The 19,521-nt window shown below is 41.5% G+C and overlaps 1 protein-coding gene across 2 annotated transcripts in view; it reads right to left on the reverse strand.

The window, feature by feature from the left end:
• Positions 1–19,521, reverse strand: part of ndst1a (N-deacetylase/N-sulfotransferase (heparan glucosaminyl) 1a) — a 45,452-nt gene that overhangs the window by 14,480 nt on the left and 11,451 nt on the right. The window contains exons 1-2 of one of the 2 annotated variants that reach the window (XM_068326127.1): positions 1,956–1,981; positions 826–1,862 (exon numbers count right to left, since the gene is read on the reverse strand). In XM_068326127.1, coding sequence (XP_068182228.1) covers positions 826–1,371 — 546 coding nt within the window. In that variant the 5' untranslated portion in view covers positions 1,372–1,862; positions 1,956–1,981. Of the gene's footprint in view, positions 1–825; positions 1,863–1,955; positions 1,982–19,521 lie in introns of those variants that run through there. The other variant, XM_068326126.1, reaches the window with a different exon arrangement.

The following is a 19,521-nucleotide window of genomic DNA, read 5'->3' on the forward strand; positions in this document are numbered from 1 at the left end:
TTTGTTTGACATCGCTGAAGTTGCTATTGAAAGGATAGGGCTAAACTTGTCATAAATGCCATAAGAATACAATATAAAAATGACTGTTCATAAGCAAAAAATGTAATTGTAGTCAGGTCCACTCATGCCGTCATGGAGGGGAAGTAATTTTCTAAGCCTATTAGTGCATGATATTACATTTAACATAGGCATAGCTGCTAATAGACTCATTCATTTTTGCAATTTTATATATTGTAATTAATGCCGATATGTCAACATGCTCATAATGTGACCCCCACCACTGCAGTTTTTAGACAACCTGTGGAATCAGGCAGCCTTTCCTAACATTCAACTACACAGCTGAACACCACTGCAGCACCATCCTTGCACTCACAACTCCTTCTATATTCTGTCCATGTCTCAAAGATAGTAATTAAATCCATAAAACCTGGAAACAAGGCCTTGGGCAAACAGGCCCATCTTGGGATTACTGAGAGAGACATAGAAAAAGAGAAAAGAATAAGAGCTACAGGAAGATAAAGATACATACAAATATTGATGAGAAACTAAACAAAAGGGGAAAACAAATGGAGAGAAAGAGGAGATTGGAGTTGGGGAGACTGCAGAATAAAGATAAACAAGAAACAATGTAAGAGAACCAGAGTTGTGGGACTGAGTGTTTTGAAACAGGCAGTTCTATTCAGCCCTATGAATCCAATCTCCTGTAGATGCTGAAACCAGATGGACAGGTTAGAGGGTGTGAGTGAGAGGACGGACAGCATAGTGATGTGTGTGTGTGCGTGCATGTTTGTGTTGGGGGTTAGGGTCATGTGGTGCTGTCCTGACCTTGAAGAAACCAATGATGCCCACTCCATATTCCACACAATACTTGTCAAGTAGCTCTCGGTTCCAGGCATCCAAGTTAACATACTTGAGAATGTTCTCGTAAATCACCAGTGTGAAGCGGCCTCTCTCTTTGTCTGTCAATGTGGGCATGTCCCCCTTCCCGGGAGAAATCTCAGTCCGGTATCTGAACCGGCCAGACTCCAAGATTGCAACGATCTCCTGACCCAATTGAGAATACTGGCTTTCCACAAACACCAGAACCACTGGATCTGTCCTGGCCCCTCCAGCATCCACCCCGGGGCCTCCTGAAACGCTCCGCAAAGGTAGCAGGCGTGATGGTGTGACCCTTGGGTCATCGGAGTCTGCAGATGCTCCCTCGGCCCCTGACACAGCCCCAGCCGATGGCTCCAGTTCCCTCTTGACACCATAGAGGAAGTAGGCGGAGATGAAGACGCTGACAGTGCAGAAGAGGAAGAGGAGTAGGAGGGAAGTCTGCAAGGGGAGGTGACGGACCAGCCGACGGACTCGTGTCACACATCCCAGCATCGTCTCACGCCGTGCCGGCCCAACCCACTGGCCCAGTAACGCGCCTTGGATACAGTCTTTTTGATGCAGATCACTATCGATGATTGTGAAAATTCACAATTAAGTCAGTCTTGTTATGGCACTAAATACAGAGAGTGTTAAGGTAGCAGCTGCAGCAGCTACAGGAGATAGAAATGAGATGGTCTCACGCTGGCTCTCCCTCATACTGCAGCGCTGCTTATGTCACCATGGCAGAGAAGTAGGGGGCCTTCGACTGCTGGTACACACTTATGCCTCAGGGGGAGGAGAGGGGCTGACAGGCCGAGTCACTGGTGAAGAGAGATGATGGAAGACTCCATCACCCATCCATCATTTGAACCTGCCAACCATGTCCCAGACAGATTTCGCTCCACACTTTTGATTGGAGAATGATCTCTCAGGAAACGCAAAGGGCACACAGGTCATCTCAGCAGCACCATTCCCTTTGGATTCGACTCTCATTACTGAAAAACCTGGATAAAAGCAAGACAGAAAAAATAATGTTAAAGTTAAAATTGTCAGCTCCTATAGACCATAAAACATGTTCTTTGGTTGTGTGGGATTACCAGTCTGTGGGAGGCCATGGATATGACCAGTGTCACCACATTTTAAGTTCATCTACACAATATAACAGCTGCCAATTTTCCCAAAACACACAACAAAAATCCTTCTTTCAAACAGCCTCCATGGGATCAATGAGACAAAGAATACGAGTGACAATGTCTCGAGGTGAGCAATTCACAATTTAAGCCAATAGGAGTTAGTGACTGAATACACAGAGAAATCACCAGCAGGGATACTCAACGCCCGGTTCTCTGAAATCCACATGAAATCTGAAACCAAAACGCATGGAAACAATTCGTCCATTAAATTGAAAGCTATCAAGCTGCAAACACAAAAGCACATGCAAATATTCATTAAACAGTTGGTACACATTAGAGTCAGGTCACAACCCTCAGACATTAAGAAGTGGCCGCCAAACCCATTGAGACTCATCGGACACAAATCAGATGTAAACTGGATTTGATAAAACCACCAAAGGTTAATCTGCAACACTATAAACTAGTGTCTGATTATCACTGGGGAACATTAAAGTACTATGGTGGCCACACTGTGTTCAACACAGTAAATCCTCTGGACTACAACCATCTATTTGTTACCATTACAGTTAATTATTATATTGGTTAACATTATAGTTTACTGGTGAGAAGAATGGAGTCTGTTATAAACATACCAAAACAATCTATCACATTTAAATTCCATTGTAAATAGAACTGCATCATCAAAGCCTCATGTGATTGGTTTTGACACAGGCAGACATAAATCTATTAAAATCATGTTATATTTTTTGCCTGACCTCAGCTACAATAGTACAATCTGAATTTGTAATTTAAATGACAAAATGCTTTAAGGCAGTTTGAAAGACAGGGAAGTGATGTGATTTATAAACTTCCTTCTTGAACAGTCATTAACCGCTAATGGGCACCACTAACTTTTAACAGATAAAAGTACATTTTAGGAAAAGAAAGTTGGGAAAACTCATTTGCACACTTTGGCCATTAGTTTTTTATCATTCCATTCTGTCATTCACACCTCTCCTGTATGCTCAGCCTCCATTGATTGCTGTCATTTTCTGGGGCAGTCAGTTGAGATATGAGCCATTGTCATCATTGTCATCTTTAGTGATAGCCAATCATTTTGCAGCTGTCTTTTTAAATATGATTCTCGATGTACTTTGTCATTCATGCAACTGTTTTGATCGCCCTTCACTTTCTCATTACTGCTCAGTCTTTGGAAATTGAAAAAAAAAAAAGCATTTCATTAACTACACTCTCAGCAAAGTCATCAGCCACCACCAGCACCAGTGTCTGGACTCCAAGGAGGATTTTCTTTGTCAGCGCTGCTCATGGCAGATGCCCTTCCATCACCATTTCCCTAAGGAATCTACTGTAAGAGTCTAAGTCTTTCTTATAGACTTATTGTAACCTCATCTGCTGCAGTCATTTCCTTATCTTTGTTTGAATTTGTGATGTGCTAGCTGTTTGATGGGAGCTCTCAATGACCACAACCTGTCTGCTTCTTTCAAGCAGCAACAGAGGGCTATCTGATGACAAGGATTAACAGCATCAAGATGAGTTTTCTCTTCATGTTTGGCAACCATGACCCAGGAACTGAATCAGCCATCAGGAGTGCTATTAAGCAGCTAAGTGGGCTAATAACCACTAAGAGTTGGCTTTTACACTTCAGAAACAAGTAAAGCTCTATGTACTTCATGAACTTTCAGCAATCATGGTACACTTTTCTTGCTTTCAAATTCAGTTGAAATCAAGGAAACGTATCGAGAATTTTTAAAAAAAAGTCTCATTGTATCTAGTGTAACAACCAGCCACATGACACTTTGATATGTTTAATATGTTTCCGTGAATGTAAAACTAAATGACAAATATTGACAAAAGTTAGAGATGAATACTCCTTCATGTTCATGAGACGTCCTGCCAGTGTGAGCTTTCCAGATTTTCAATGCTAAAGTGGATGAAGGACAAGGCATGTCTTACTTTTAACACAGTTCTGAAGGACAACCCTGTCATCACTAACCTCAACATTAATGTACAAACAATATAACAAGGGGAAATCAGTATTTACATTTCACTTAAACATAATCAAGGTCAGCATTGTGGTGAGCAGCTTTGTCGTCTCTATGCTTCCAGCTGAGCTTAACAGGTTTCTTTAATTCTCCCTGCAAGTACTATGGATGAAAAAGTAGCTCCCTTTTCTCTCAGCTGCATCCAAGTATTTTCTCCACAGTGAAACAAAGAACAACGCATAGAGAGGACCTCAAAAAATGTGGGTCTTCAGAGAATATATCACAGCAGAGCAGACATAAACCAACAGCCCTGGTCACTTGATGATCCCACCAGTACCTTGTTTGTTCTTTTCTGCTGAAGCCAGGGATTGTGCTGTGGCATATCAGTGTCAAATTAGTCACAAGAAGCCAATGCTACTGAAAATAGTGAAACAAAAGAGCAGATAGGAGAAACAAGTTTTAACAAGAGACCAAGTCCTAATTCTGTTGTCAGGTTTCTTATCAACAAATACTCCTTGTGAGGCCTGGGGAGTAATTTTAATACCATTCAGTGACTTTCAGCCGAATGTATTGCTGCAACTAATGAATATTTTAAGTACTGACCGATCTGTTGGATACATTTCTCTTTCATTTATTTGTATTTAAGATGCTGTAAAATGATACCTTCAAAATGCCTCTTTGTGCACTGCTGCATTTCTTACATTTTTATTACAGTCAATGTCCTTGTGCACATCATGCATGAGACAAGAATGGTTACCAGTCCCCTACCATAAAAAATATTGGTCAATGGCATCGCTATTGGTCAAAATTGCCAGGCAATAGATAATAGATAAGCTGTTTCAGCATGATCGGGACTGTATTTTTGATATGTTCCGGCCTTCTTCTACAATGGTAAATTTTATAATTATGAGCAAGTACCACAAAGTCTTAGCAGATGGATATCTGTTTAAAATGCTTACAAATGATTTTGAAAAATGCTTTCAGCCTACAATGTTATATATTGAACAATCAATTGACGATTAACATGGCAACAATGACGTAAACCCACATTGCCCAGCTCCAGTCTCAAGACAGGTGACATTGTAAGGCTATTTAATGATTCATTAAAATGAAGATCTTTGTCTGCTAGGAGACAAGCTCTGGCTGCAACTGTCAATGTGGCTTGGAAGTAAATCACAGTAAATAGCAACATAACCCAAACAGATCGGACGCTGAGAAAATCTCAATAATTGCTTGATTCCTAGCAGCATTGACTGCCTCCCAATGGTGACCTCCAGACTGAGATGTAAAGAACTACAGCTGAAGGAAGAAGGGGGACAAGAAAGAAAATGAGTGATTGCCTGAGTGTGAGAGTAAGAGAATACAAGTTGAAAAAAAAAATAGATGGAAAAGCTCCCAAGGCCCCAAGTGTGAAACTACAGCTCTGCGATCAGACCAGCTAAATAGAGAGAACAATACATTAGACTATAATGGAGATGAGGATATCGCACTGACTGAATAATGGCTAATGGATCTCGAATGTCTGCAAGCCCATCGCACCTAATGTGTCTTCTATTTACAATGCCATGTACGCCTTAGGTGAGTCCCACATACAACCGCAAACATCTCCTTCTTTCGCCCTCCTTCCTTCAGATTAATAGATGCAAAAATGCAGAGGAATAAAAGAGCACATGAATATTTCATGTTTAGTAGAAGCTGGTTAGAGGTATGGCCAGCAGACAAACTTGTCAGGTAAGGAACAGCCAAAAGCTGGACAGAGAATGGATTAATTTTGTGTATCTCAATTAATGCATAAAAGAGAGGTAGCTGGAGACTGACGCATATCTGTGCCAACACTGCCAACTCTGCAATTGTGCACATGGTGTTCCAAAATGGGAGGCAGCAGCAAAAAGAGAAAAAAACCCAGATTGGTGGCAAAAGTATGAAAATCACCCAAAAGGCAACCATCAATCTCATGGCTTAGAAAACGTCAACTAATTCCTACATGATTTTATGGCAGCTGAAAGATGGCGACAGAGTGAAGTGGTGGTATAAACAATAGGAGGTGACGGCTGAGAGAACATACTAATGCTTTTCCTCAGGGTGGGTGGTCACCCAAACCTGCTCCCTCTACATCATGGGAAACAGCCTCGAACCGTACCGCCAGATTAATGAGAGATGACGAGGAGCAGGGGGACAGACCCTGGACCTCAGCTGTAACAACTCCCTGGATAAACACCACAAGGTTGGCCATATGTAGCCCTGCACCTCCTGCTCACTCCCTGACACTGCCATTGCACTTTGAGAGGTGTGAATGAGACCAAATGTCTGAGTTCGGAAGGACAGTCGGTGCATTGACGCTGTCAGCCACAGCTTGACTAGCTGCAGGTGACCCCACTGACAAAAAACACCCTAAATAGACAGGTGGGTCCGGCTTTAACATTTAACCACAGATGGTCTCGTAGGTCAATCACAGCAGACACCGACTGCCCAACGTCCCCCATGGACAGGTCGGCTTTGAATAGTGTTCTGAAATAGGGAGAAGGCTGCAATGTAGATAACACTCATTAAAAAAGGCTAATGTTGTCACCTCAGTGAGCCACTTTCGTACAAAAATATCCATATACAATCACAGCAGAGACAAACCCTAGACACTCATGAGAGGATCTGCAATCTAAATGACCTCATTAGAAAGTACAAGTGTTTTGTTTTACTCCTAAACCAATATTAATAAGCTTTAGTTCAAATAACACCTTAGAAACACAAAAACAAGCCAGTATGGTTGACATATACACTAGTATGGGTCAAGGTTAAATAGTTAGGAATGACACCAGCGTAATCCCTAATCTGTAATCCTGTTAAACCTGACATTACAAACAGTAACAGTTATGCCTATGCCAGCTCTGTTCATGGGTGAGATGCCTTGTGGGGCTTAAAAATGAGACACAATAGGATGACGTAGTTGAGGCCTGAACATTATATTGCACTGTGTACATCTGCTCCCAGAATTATTGTATACAACATAAATCACTCATGGAGAGGATTTAATTTATATATGAGGAGGTGACAAATCTAGAATCCACAGTTGCAGAGATGTTGCAACCGATGTCAAGAGTTACCACCACATATTCTCCCCAACAAGGTGCAAGAGGCAAAGCAAAAGTAAATTTCTGCATTTGCATTCAGCCTGCCATTCCCAGGAAGAGATTAGACTTCAAGAAGTGAACATTTTGTCATTTCTTTAGGAGCACATCTAAAGCAAGAGACATGAAAGGAGCATGGATGAGGCTTGTTTGAGAGGTAACATTTAAAAGCTACATTTGCAGGTTTTTTGACTTAATCCGAGCTTGGCATTCATCAATACAGAATCAATCAATCTGAAATTTGAATTCCATTTTATGCATTCATTGTGGCTGCAATGATTAAAGGCTCAGGCCGTGGAATAATATGGAGCACAACTCCAGATCCTCATGTCAGCTTCCGCCTCCCACCCTGCAGCAAATCTGAATGCACAAGCAGACAGTTTCATTTTAGCTGCAAACATTTACACTGACACGTCACTCTCCCTCCGTCTCATCAATTGAATTCATGACACTGTGTGAAGGACAGAGGAGTCTGAAGGGAAATGTACGTTTGCCTTCTAATTCTGCAGAAAGTCACTTTCAAACCATTTCCCCCTACGAAACCATGCAGCTGAATTATCACATCAATTTTCAGGACCTGAATTTACTGTCCTCACCACTGAGGCAATTGCACGGCAGAAAAATGCCTTTTCTCAATTTGGCCATACCCCTCCAATGACATCTCAGGGCTGTACTTGAAACAATTGGCCCCGGCACTGTTGTAATTGACATGATTGCAATGTTATTCATAGACATAGTAATGGCAGAAAGTGCAAGAGCAATCTTTTCCTGAGACCAAGGAAAATGCAGCTTAAGTGTGTTCAATGACATGACATTTAGAAAGAATCTTGATTTTCTGTATTACTACTATAACGTGCATCAACCCCTTCTATTCACAGAATCAATTTGGATAACATCCACAAGAGGCATCGTCCTCCATGACAGCATGATTATACATTCATGTAATGTAGGGATGATTAGAATCAAGATGAGTAAAAACATAAAGGGCATGGATTAAATATACATGACACTCTCAGAGTCCTTTTCATCTTAGACTAGGTTGCAGAACCTCCCTTTCTTTTTAATGTGAGATCTCATGTAAGATGGATCTAAGAGTAGCAGGAAGTGTAAAATGTATTACCTCATATGGTGGAAGGTGTAGATAAGCTGGAGGAGCCTTGAGAAAACTATTGCGGGCGGAGACTGAGTGGGGTGGGGTCATTAGGGAACAGTAGAGCTGAAATGTGAAATGGAGGCTCTCTTCAGTGTTATTACTCCCCAGTGTGTTTGGCCAGAGTGGAAGCAACTCATCAATATCCTCGATCATCTCCAGGTAATGTAAAAAAGCACAATACACATATATGTGCACCGTCTTCCCAAGCTAACCACTAGCGGCTTCATTCTTCTATTTTTAGACACTCGGCGCCCCACTTAGAAGCATGGGGACACTAAATCTGTACAATGAAAATATTACGCAAAAGCAGGAATCATTTGTAAAGCGCAGAACCTTATGAGGAGCTGCAAAGCATTCAAGGACGTTACAGAAAAAAAGGAACATGGAAAATTATGCAGTAAATTGCAGCTTCAGACACACGTTCAAACCATCATCTGCAAATGACAACACATCCAAGCAGCCAGGATGTCATGTTTGAAATCACAGCAGTCTAATTCCTGTGACTTCAAAGTGGACAAATTAATTAGAAACCAATCAAAGTCATAATAACAGAATGTACTGATTAAGATAACAAGAGACAAACATCTAACTCCGCTCTGGAAGCTCTGTGTCATATCTCATCTTTGAGTGACATTGCATACAATCAGCCAGCAGCCACAGGAGATGACATCCAGCGGTGTGTGACTGAAATGCATGATAATTTCCTTCACTGGTTGTTTGTGATGGTTTGACATAATCCATATGGTGGCCTGGTGAAAATTACACTACTTATGGAAAATTACAGAGGGAGTGAATAATCCCCTTGTCGTACCCTGAGTAGATAAAGGTTTGGAGAAAAGAAAGAGCTCACTCTATTGTATTCCTGAGGGGAGAAATGGGTTTGTAGTCCTTTGGACAGCCAATGCAAGGCACAGGGAGGTGGTGGCAGAGGAAGGAAGAGGTGGGTCATTTATCATTTTTGTCAGTCTTGGTAGAAAGGGGAGGTGGAGCAGGGGGCTTTCATATAAATTGAGTGTAGGTGGAATCAATGTGGCGTTGTTGGTGAAAGGGGGGCCCCGATCAATGCTGGTGGGAGTGACTGTTTGTTGCCATTGTTTATCTACTTCCATTGCAGGACATTGCTGAAGGACAGTGGAGCACGGTGGGCAGCAGAACATGTCCACTGGGACACTGAGGATTTGAAATGAGTCTGTCCTTCAGACAACGGGCATCAGTCGGCGGTGAAAGTCATACCGCATGTGGATAAAGCACATCTGTGCATTTTTTGTTCCTGAGCGTGAGTAAAGATGGGGGGGCTCAGGGTATGGAGAGATAACAGCTCTTGTCCTTGTTGTTTCATGTTGTTGTCTGCCAATCAAGTAAACCATTTATTTGCTGCAAAAACCAAAGATCCACAGAATCTGTAACACACTAGCACACTAGTTTTATTAAGACTTCTACACCTTCAGCAGAACAGTAATAACAGAGTTCCTGACCTGAAACAAAGCAGAGATGCTATCAAACATCAACACTAGTGTTGACCAGAGGAGAAAATGACTAAACTAATAACAAAATACCTAGATGTGCTCTAACACCAGCTGTGCCATACACAAAACAACGCAAACACTTAATTTACTCAATCTGGGAGAGACAAAGAGAAAACAGCCAAGCACAGGACGTAACAAGGATAAGTACAAATACTCGCTCGTGAAACAATGGTGACTGAGCTAGATTCAAGAGGCCGCCCAGTGAATTTCAGGTATTATAATCCCCAGTGGAGCCCTTCCGCTCTTTGCTCTTCCCCTGTATCTCCCTTTTACACCTCCCTCTTCCATCTTCCCTTCTTTCATGTCCAGATAAAAAACAGCCCGCACTGATCTGACTGTGATTCGCGCAGCAGAAATGTGTTCCCATGGGAATATCACAGTGTGGAAGAAAAGCTGACACAAGAGATGAGATTCTGTTGTGCCTCCCATAGTTTTGCTGGTAAGATCTAACAGATAGGATTCTTCCTCCTGCATGAAAAAACTCCTGATCACTTGGCTTACTTTCCGAGCATGAATCAAGAACAACTGATTAATGAGCGGAAGCAGAACTTTGTCTAGAGACCTGTATACGGTGTGTCTTACATAAAAACAGAACACATCAGACGTGGAGCCCAATTGGGATTATTTCACCATACAGTGAAAGCTCCATCAGAAATACCCAGTATCGTGATTTGTTGTTACGTACATGTTTTCTTTATATGTTATGTTTAGTTAGAAATGAAGTCCATTCACAGCTCCTTCTGAACAAAAGCATTAAAAAAATTTGAGTTAAGTAATCCATTTTTTTATAGTAAGGCAAGGCGAGCGGAAAACAAATGAATGGCTGCACTTCACTCACTGACTATAGATTGTAGTCTGCTGTCAATTCTATGGCCGAGGAAGAAGACTCCTCGGCTGAATCCCTGGGATCACCAGCGCCCCCTACCATGAGGCATGAGTGCATGTCTCACTTTGTGCCTTATCTCAGCGGTTTCAGGACCGCTCAATTGAAGACAGAAGTTACACACATGCAGTTGTTGACAAAAAAAACATTGTACATTATTTATATTAGCTAAATTATAGAAACTTAGTTCAGAGAGCAAACGTGTTTGAACGACATATAGAGAGATAGCATTACGGTCTCACTGTATAGCATGCCAGCGCAGCTAGTCAAACCACTGGCTGGTGACTCACAGCATTCTCTTCTCAGTATTTCAGCAGTAAATGTGAATATTCAGCGATTATGTGTAAAAATAATGTAAAATTGGTAACGTTACAGGGAAAATAACCAAATAATACACATCACTGGATAAATTAGCACTTATTTCTGCATTATTCATTTTTTTCCCTTTTATGATGGCAGGTGAGACCGTGCCATCACCTGCCTCCCCTGACCGCAGGCCACTGCGTTATAGCAATAACAATAATTACAATCCCAATTGCAGCCACAGCCTCATGAATCCTATTACAAATCTTGTGTGTTTTTTGAAGCTTAGCTCCAGATTTACTCTTTTTCTTTCTCTTTCCCTCTCACACACTCTCTCTGCTTCAGTTGCGGTTTTTATTAGGCAGTCAGACTCTACTATACTCCCCAGTTTCCCAACGTGGCAGTATTCAACCACCATTATTCCATTTCTTTCATGTTTTATGACCTTATTTCAACTGAAAATAGTTTAAAATCAATGCAAAGACAGCTCAATACAGATGTAATTCTATTGCAGGTTTAACAACGAGTGCGTAATGTTGGTGTATCGCCTCTGTGTATTGTCTTGAAAACAAGCCAAAAAAATGTGCTAATTCAAACAGAGCAGCTATCTGAAATTAAGGAATAAACGGTAAGTTTAACCCACCTGTATCTGGATGATAAATCCAACACTTTAATGTCAGGAAGTCAAAAAACATTCTAAGACAATTATTGAAACTGCACTGAATATAGGTGAGCAGTATTACATTTTACTCAGACATTAATCAAAGACTTTTCCCGGCACAGCTGCATATTTGCCAAGTGAAGGCTGCCCTCTGAAACTGAGTATCTGTTCTTTGAAGGATGGTAGCGTGAAAGCCACCAAGAAGCCTGTAGCAGCTCAAAAGCCTGTAGCAGCTCTGAAGAAGTTACAGAGTTTCATGGCTGAGAGATGGGAGACACTGCGCATTGAACAACTGTTGCCTGCGGGAATCACCAGTCATGGTTTTATAGGATGCTGGTGAACGCTAAGGCAAAGCGGGGGGGAGTCACATAGTATCTAAACTAGGGATTGCCAGATGGCACGTGGGAGACATCTAAAGACATTTGAAGTAGTTTCTACACTGTGATGAGACAACTGTGCTTTTTGGCCATCATACTAAATGTAAAATTAGGGGGGGAAAAGGACAACTCATCTTGGAACAGAAGGACCAGTAAGGATTGTGGATGTAGAGCATAAAATTAATGCAACAAATACCTGATTAAGTGTGACAGAAAACGATGAGCTGGGGGAACATTTTTCTTTTAACAAAACAATCAATCCCAAATCTAGGGCAACAGGTACTCAAGACAGGTTTCAACACAACGCTGTTTGTTTCCTGACGCAGACAAACCCAGACTTCAAACCAATCTACAGTAGAATCATTTGCAGGACTTGAATCTCGTGTCAAATAAAACTTGACCGACCATGCACGATTTTGTGTATGTACGCTTCAAAGGAGGGCAAATACTTTTTTATTCAATTTTCCACATGCCAGGTGTTTCATGATATCTCTCCCAATTCCCATTTTCCACAAATTACAAACTGCAGCTAAGAATTATCCTTTATTCAGGCATGAGCTTTAACTCTTCCAGAATTCTGTAGTTATTTTTCCATCTTTTCTTTATTAATATTTTTATTCTTTGGCTCTACCTGTCCGAAGCCAAGCATCTTTCCCTCCTCTGCTCTTAATCATGGACCAAAGGGTGAGGCTTGCATGGGTCATCATGATACTGTCAGAGCTATAATGTTGTCCTTACCATTGCTTTCACTGCTGCCTTTAAAGCTTTTGTGTGTCCTACCATGACACACACACACACACACACACACACACACACACACACACACACACACACACACACAGTGACGGGGTCAAGTACCCACTGGGCTGCGTTCATGGTGTATTTTCTGGAAGACAACTCTCATTTTAAGGAACAAAATAGGCGAAAGGATTGAAGAAGAGAGGGTGTAACAACAAAAGTGTGTGTGTCCGTGTGGGAAAGAGCTATGCATTTCCCTGTCAGTTCAAGGAAAGCCTGTCAGAGTTATGGATTAAATGCCACTGTAGTGCATTGTACACACACGCACACGCACACACATACACACACACACACACGATTCTGCTTTGCCACGTACAATTGCTCAGCGGTGGGTTACAGGTCCATACACCCATCTGAAAAGCAGACTGTTACAGAGTGTGTTAGCCATGTAAAATCTATAATCTGTCTCCTGCCATTCAGCCATAAAAAGGCCAGCAGCTGCCAGAGTCAGTGCAAAGACACACGCCGTCACCAAAACCCCTATGTAACACGTTTCTCATTTGCTACGCCTCTCAGCCATTTGCTCTCCTGACACACACACACACACACACACACACACACACACACACACACACACACACACACACACACACACACACACACACACTTCGAGGCATGCTTTCCCTCTCATTGCCTGTAACAGGTGTGTGGGGGAAGGAAATGGTAAGCTGATCCAGCCATGAAGACCCACTCCTTCTCTCTTGCCAAAAACATCCTCTGGACCAGTGCTCTCCTTCATCTCCTGAGGGGTAACTTCCAATCAGAGCGGCAGATCAATACACCTTAGCCTCAGGATATGAGGCTCTAAAGCTAACTAGAAGCACTTAAGGAGAGGGGAGGCCGTATCGACTGCAAAGAGTTAATGGGATCTTGTGCTCTGGCTGAGCTTTTATGAGATTGGAAATGTGTAACTCACTTAATTGATACAAATTGGTAACACATCTGCAAACTTGAATGCTGCTGAGGATTTAACAACTATTCTGCGGTCTAATGCCCTGTGTTCCTAAGCTTTAATTTTTTTTTTTTAAAGTGAAATAAGGCTGAGTATGATAACAAGAGTTCCACAGTGGGAGGACAGCACAGCGCCGCAATTACTAAGTGCTGCATTAGATGACCAGAGAGAAAACAACGAGAGGTCTTTTATCTGTGCTACAAGTGAATACTCAATGTGATAAGGTTCAACATGCCATGACATCTTTGCTCCAAAATCAATTATTCAGCATCTCCTTTTCTAACCTTTTAATTATACATCAATGTAAAAATAACAAGGGGAAGGGAAGCCTGTGCTTCTGCTCCAAAAGGTCATAACAATGAAACAGGACGGGGGAACTTTCACCTTTAGGAAATGACTGGAAAGGACGGAAGTGGTGATGACCTTCGGGCTGTTTTGCCTGGATGTGTCCCCCTCACCCACTGTGTGATCAGAGATAAAAGGGTTAACTGAAACCCTGGTCTATAGCTGCGCGCTTACATTATTCAACAGCTTGTTACAACAGCTTGCTCCCTGATGTCACCCACAGGGAGACAAGAGTTGGCGACGCCATGGAGGGAAGAGTAGCGACGAATAACCAGATTAAAAGCAAGGAATTAAGGGGAACCGTAGAATTTAATGAAGGGAGAAAGAAGAATTTTAGAATTGAAGGTGGCAGGGATGGAAAATAAAATGAGTTATGGAAAAACAGGGGATTGTGAGAATGAAAAAAATGTACTGATTAAAGGGAAGGATGAGAAAGTGGTGACAGATATCAAGAGAGCACAGGTGGATGGAAGACGAGGGATGTCAGTCCAAGCCTGCCTGTTGCCAGGGAAGCGATCTGAAACATTTATAGACATTTAACATTTAACCTTTGACCACATATCTTATTTGTTAGCTTAACAGCAGATTGTTGCGGAAAATGTTTTATTTCTAGTCTGACAATGCTATGGCAGGAAATGCCAGAGCACATTTACTTTCATCAGACATGCAGTTACACATATTTGTAATTAGAAGGAGTTTAATAATTTTAAGAAAATAAGGTTTTAATCCACTTTTTCCCATCTCACAAACTTCAGTAGTATATTAGCTGATAGTATATTGAAAAAAGTAAGACTGCAGTCACAACTGGCCTTCGACTATTTGGACTATGTAAAAATCCTTGCAAAACTATATCAATCAAATGTGTGCCAAACTGACAGCAACCATGTTTGGGGAGTGTCCCGTTTATAGTCCCAGACTTGAACCACAGCACAGTGAGCGCGCTCCTTTGTTCATTAATTGATTGGTCTCCCCTGCCGGGCCTCAGTAACTAGGTTACACAGATCCATGAAAGGAAGAGGATTGGCCCCCCGGTGAAAGGCTGAGGATAGATAGATGACTTCGGGACACAAATCCGAGTGTTAATATAACTAATGGAGTGAGGACGACAGTAACTTTATTGAAATCACCCTCATCTAATTAGAGCCAGCAGCTGATGAGAGCACAGAAGGACGGGAGGGAAGGATTACATTATGCAAGGGTGAAGTCACCGTTGTATCAACTGAGTGGGCGAGGCTGCAGAAAGGTAAAGTTTGTGAGAGGGAGGGCGAGAGGAAGGGAGAGATGAGGATGACGTTATCGAGATCTCTCTCAAAGCCACACTCACCAAAACTTATAACATCACAGTCTGCTGGCTCTCAGTGTTTTTCCCTGATACACTGAAATAAGTGAAGAGCAGAGGTTGTGAAGAATCTTTGTGGAGGTCACAGAGACAAACGTTTTTGTTCCACACCAAATCATCAGGCTAAATGTCATTTGAGACGGCTGAAACAAAAATGTGCTGGCTTTGTTGTGACATGAAGGCAGTAAAGGTAACCGTTTTTACTCCCTGGTGACGATTAACCTCATATTTCTCTTTAAGCAGTTCTGGGATTAGCATGGAGAAAAACTTGTCCTTTAAGTAAGTAAAATACAGTATAATGATAAATATCAGTAACATGAAAAATGTTAGACCAAAAAAATGGCGGAATCTGTTTCATTTTTTTCTCTATATTTACTTTGTGCTGGTTGGTTTTGATTTTTGTGACTCGTCATTTTTTCCCAATGTGTGTGAACCAAAACAATGTTTTGTTAATTAGTTTTGGTCAGAAAATAAGCAACTAAAGAGCTTTTAAGTATTGGAAGAAAACTGGCACCATGCAAACTTCTGAACAAGTGGGCTTACCTCAAGCCACCATGGTCAACAAAACCCTAACTACCAGCCAATGTCGCACACAAAGTTACACATGGACTATTTGGGAATTCATTGCAATCCAGACGACATGACAAATCCTACAAGTTGGAAGTACAAACCACAGTAAATGAGAAAACATAAAATAAATAAAATCCCCCGGACCACCAGGACTCAAAATTTACAATTAAAAGAAACATGAAAAGTTCAATACAAGCAGTAAATATATACAAGCAACAGGGAGGCAGACATTGTGGACCCTCTCTGACGGCACAGGGTGCAACAGCTGAGCCCACGGAGGGTCAGCATCTGTCCCACATACCACAGAGGATACAAGTTTCCACATGAACTTTATCCATCATGTGACACGCCTGATCTCCTGCCACCAGAAGAGATGGACACGGTGACATCATCAATCTGGTGGATAGAAGCGATGCATTTGTTGTCCACCTGTATTGTGGTATGTACATGGTGGGATTAACAGAGTGGCTATCACTGAATAACAATCCAAAAACTAGATCTCAGGAAGCCTTTAAGAGATATCCGACATGACGCTGCAAAATATAATTACTGGCATCTTACTTCTCAGCCAGAGTGGTGTCTGGAAGGCTCGTAGAATAAACTTATATATTATTTGATCACTGAAGGATGGCAGCCCTAATTATGAGTCTGAAGACCCTGAGGTGTAGAACACTTGACCATTCCTCACAAAGGATGACCAGGTCACATGAGGAGAGTGGCGATGAGGTTAATATTACAGTCAACAGTAGCTAGAAGGAGAGAGGCAATGAAACAGAGGAGCTGAGGATTTCACTTGTCTTCCATTAGACGATAAATAGCTACTTGGCCGATCGCGAGGCAAAAAGAAGACTAACTCCTTCCACCGCTAATGATGTTGTCTATAAAACCTTTATCTCTAATTTATTACTTTTGATTTTCTCACAGTGAGGGTCAAAGCTTTTTCTTCTTTCTTTCTGATTTAGTGCCAGTGCTTCAGGTTCTGAGCATCCAAACCTACTGACAGTCTCCCTCAGGGAAGTAAAAAGAAACAAAACAGAACTGCTGTACCAGTGCCATGTATGTGATTTCAGATTATAATACTTTAAATTCAGACTCTGCAAACCTGGTCATTTGAAGGGCAAATGTGAGGTTGTCACTGTTACAGATGTGCCACGAAAGCAGATGCTGTCATTCTGTCATGTTGTAAATCTATATTTTGAAATAACTCATTCATTCACGTATTCATTCAATCACTAAAAAAAATCTGAATAAAGTTTTCTTTTATTTGGACTACTTCCTATATCCCTCCCCACTTGCCCCTCCACACAATGAAGCGTAAACATGTCTAATTAGCTGATTAGCTGTATCGTATCCCTTGATGATGCTGCCATTTCCTCTCACTGGGGGATGACGAACTACCGCAACACTGATATCAAACACAAACAGGTGAAGAGTGAAACGTGAAGCATGTTGTCACTTCCCCCCAGATTCATTAGAGCACACAGGAGATGACTTCATGGTAGACAGGCTGCTGCATCTGCAGCTTGGGGAGGCACTAAGCAGGTGTACCCGGCAACCCAGACAGTCTCTATGGGCTGTGGTTAGAACTTGTCCTAGATTATACAACATGGACAGGTTTGCTGCTGGATGTGGAGACTATAAAAAGAGCTCAAAGGCTACATCTAATTAAAGATTGATTAGAGCCAAGCAGAGACTACCACAGCATCTCCAAACCATAGAAAAAAAACCTAATATTCAGACTTTTTACTTCATGTAACCTAATTACAGTAGATGAACTTATCAGATTTTAATTTTAATTGAATGTGAATGGATTACTTCAGTCAGTAAAAATCCATCAGGCCAGTGTTACAGCTATCATGACTGAGTGGAGATAGCTCTACACTGGCCTGCTACAGCTACCTCGAGTCAATTAATTCAGATAGGAGATAGGAGTCGATAAATTCATAAAAAATGAATTCCTCATTCTACATCAATATTCCGCCGATCCACCAAACATTTCTGAGCAGCTGAGGGTTGTCAGTTTTTAGTTTTAAGGTGAAAGTCAAATAAAATGAATTACTCTTTCAATGTCATCCAACTCCTTCCCAAGACGTCTCAGGAGGGTGAAACCGAAGAAATTCAGGAAAGAGAAGTATCTGTAAAGAATGACGCAGAGCCTGCAGAAGACAATCCATTGTTTCAAATGGATTCCAGATGTTCCAAACTTTTTGGCAACAGTTTCTTTTAGTCAGTCTTGGAGCTTTATAGTAGTTCCCATAAGCCAAGCCACCACCCAAATGCAAGAAAATGTCTGGGTGTATGTCTTCTATTACAAGAAATATTTCAACAACCCCTGGGATTATTGGTCAGACACACAACCTGAGACAAATCTAAAGTTATCCAGTGGTCCACACACCAATAAATAATGCCAAGAAAACATTTCTATTGGACCATAAGTATTTGCCATGTCAAGCATTTTTGTATCTCATTACACAGATTCAACTAATACTCATGAGGCACAGAAAATAAAATATGGCTGTATAAATATTCCACCATCATCCATTCGCCCATCGTCTATATCCAGATGCCATTAGGCTAGAGGCAGGGTACACCCACATGGTCGGCGCAAAGACAGGCAAACAAATTCTCCACATGTTTTTGAACTGTGGGAAGAAGAAGAACCCGCACAGACACAAGGAGAATAAACTCTACAGAAGGGCATAATTTTTCATCTAGATGCAAACTGAAGAGGAGCACCCAATCATTAAATATAAAAACATAGATCTAGAACCACTCTCACTAATTACCGACTGTACATACAGACATTACAGAGGACATCAAATTGTTTGGGAACATTCAGTTTCTAAACATAAGGAATAATTGAACCATTAAATAAAATGTTAGTCTTGACCATGTCTCTATATTTTTCTGATTACAATCTGTAGGAAACACAAAAAAATTATATTTGTGCACATGTATACTTTCAAAAATAACATATACGTAGTGTCTTGAATGACAGGTGTGCCCTGACGTACTTTGCAGCAAGTCCTGCCAAGTACTAAAATATCTGCGTCAACCTTCAAAGTTCATGTTGCTGAATGTGGGTGTGACGTTTTCATTTAGGCCATCAGACTACCTAAAAGGTTTCCTGGCAGAGAAAACTGTTTTTCACTGCAGAAAACGTAAAGACAGAGAGGAAGACAAAAGATATCCTTAGGGATAAATATGCTGTCAGTTGAAATTAGAGCCCACACCAGATATTTACAGCTTTCTGCAAATCGTAAGCTCACGAAGGACTGTCAGGCAAGACAAAGTAAACAACATGCTTACTAGCATCTCACACCCCGACGCTATCCAGGCCTGTCAATCACAGGGATCAAGCTAATGTCGACAATCAATGTGGATGAAAGAAGGCTGCCTGTGCAGGAGCTCAGCAAGTAGCTGCACCACATGAGCAAAACAAAAGAAGAAGAAAAACAACAATTAATTCCCAAAGAATTTATTTAATACGGAACGAAACAAAGAACATGGTGCTCAGGT

This window comes from Antennarius striatus, chromosome 10, assembly GCF_040054535.1.
Source record: "Antennarius striatus isolate MH-2024 chromosome 10, ASM4005453v1, whole genome shotgun sequence".
NCBI classification, from domain to species: domain Eukaryota; kingdom Metazoa; phylum Chordata; class Actinopteri; order Lophiiformes; family Antennariidae; genus Antennarius; species Antennarius striatus.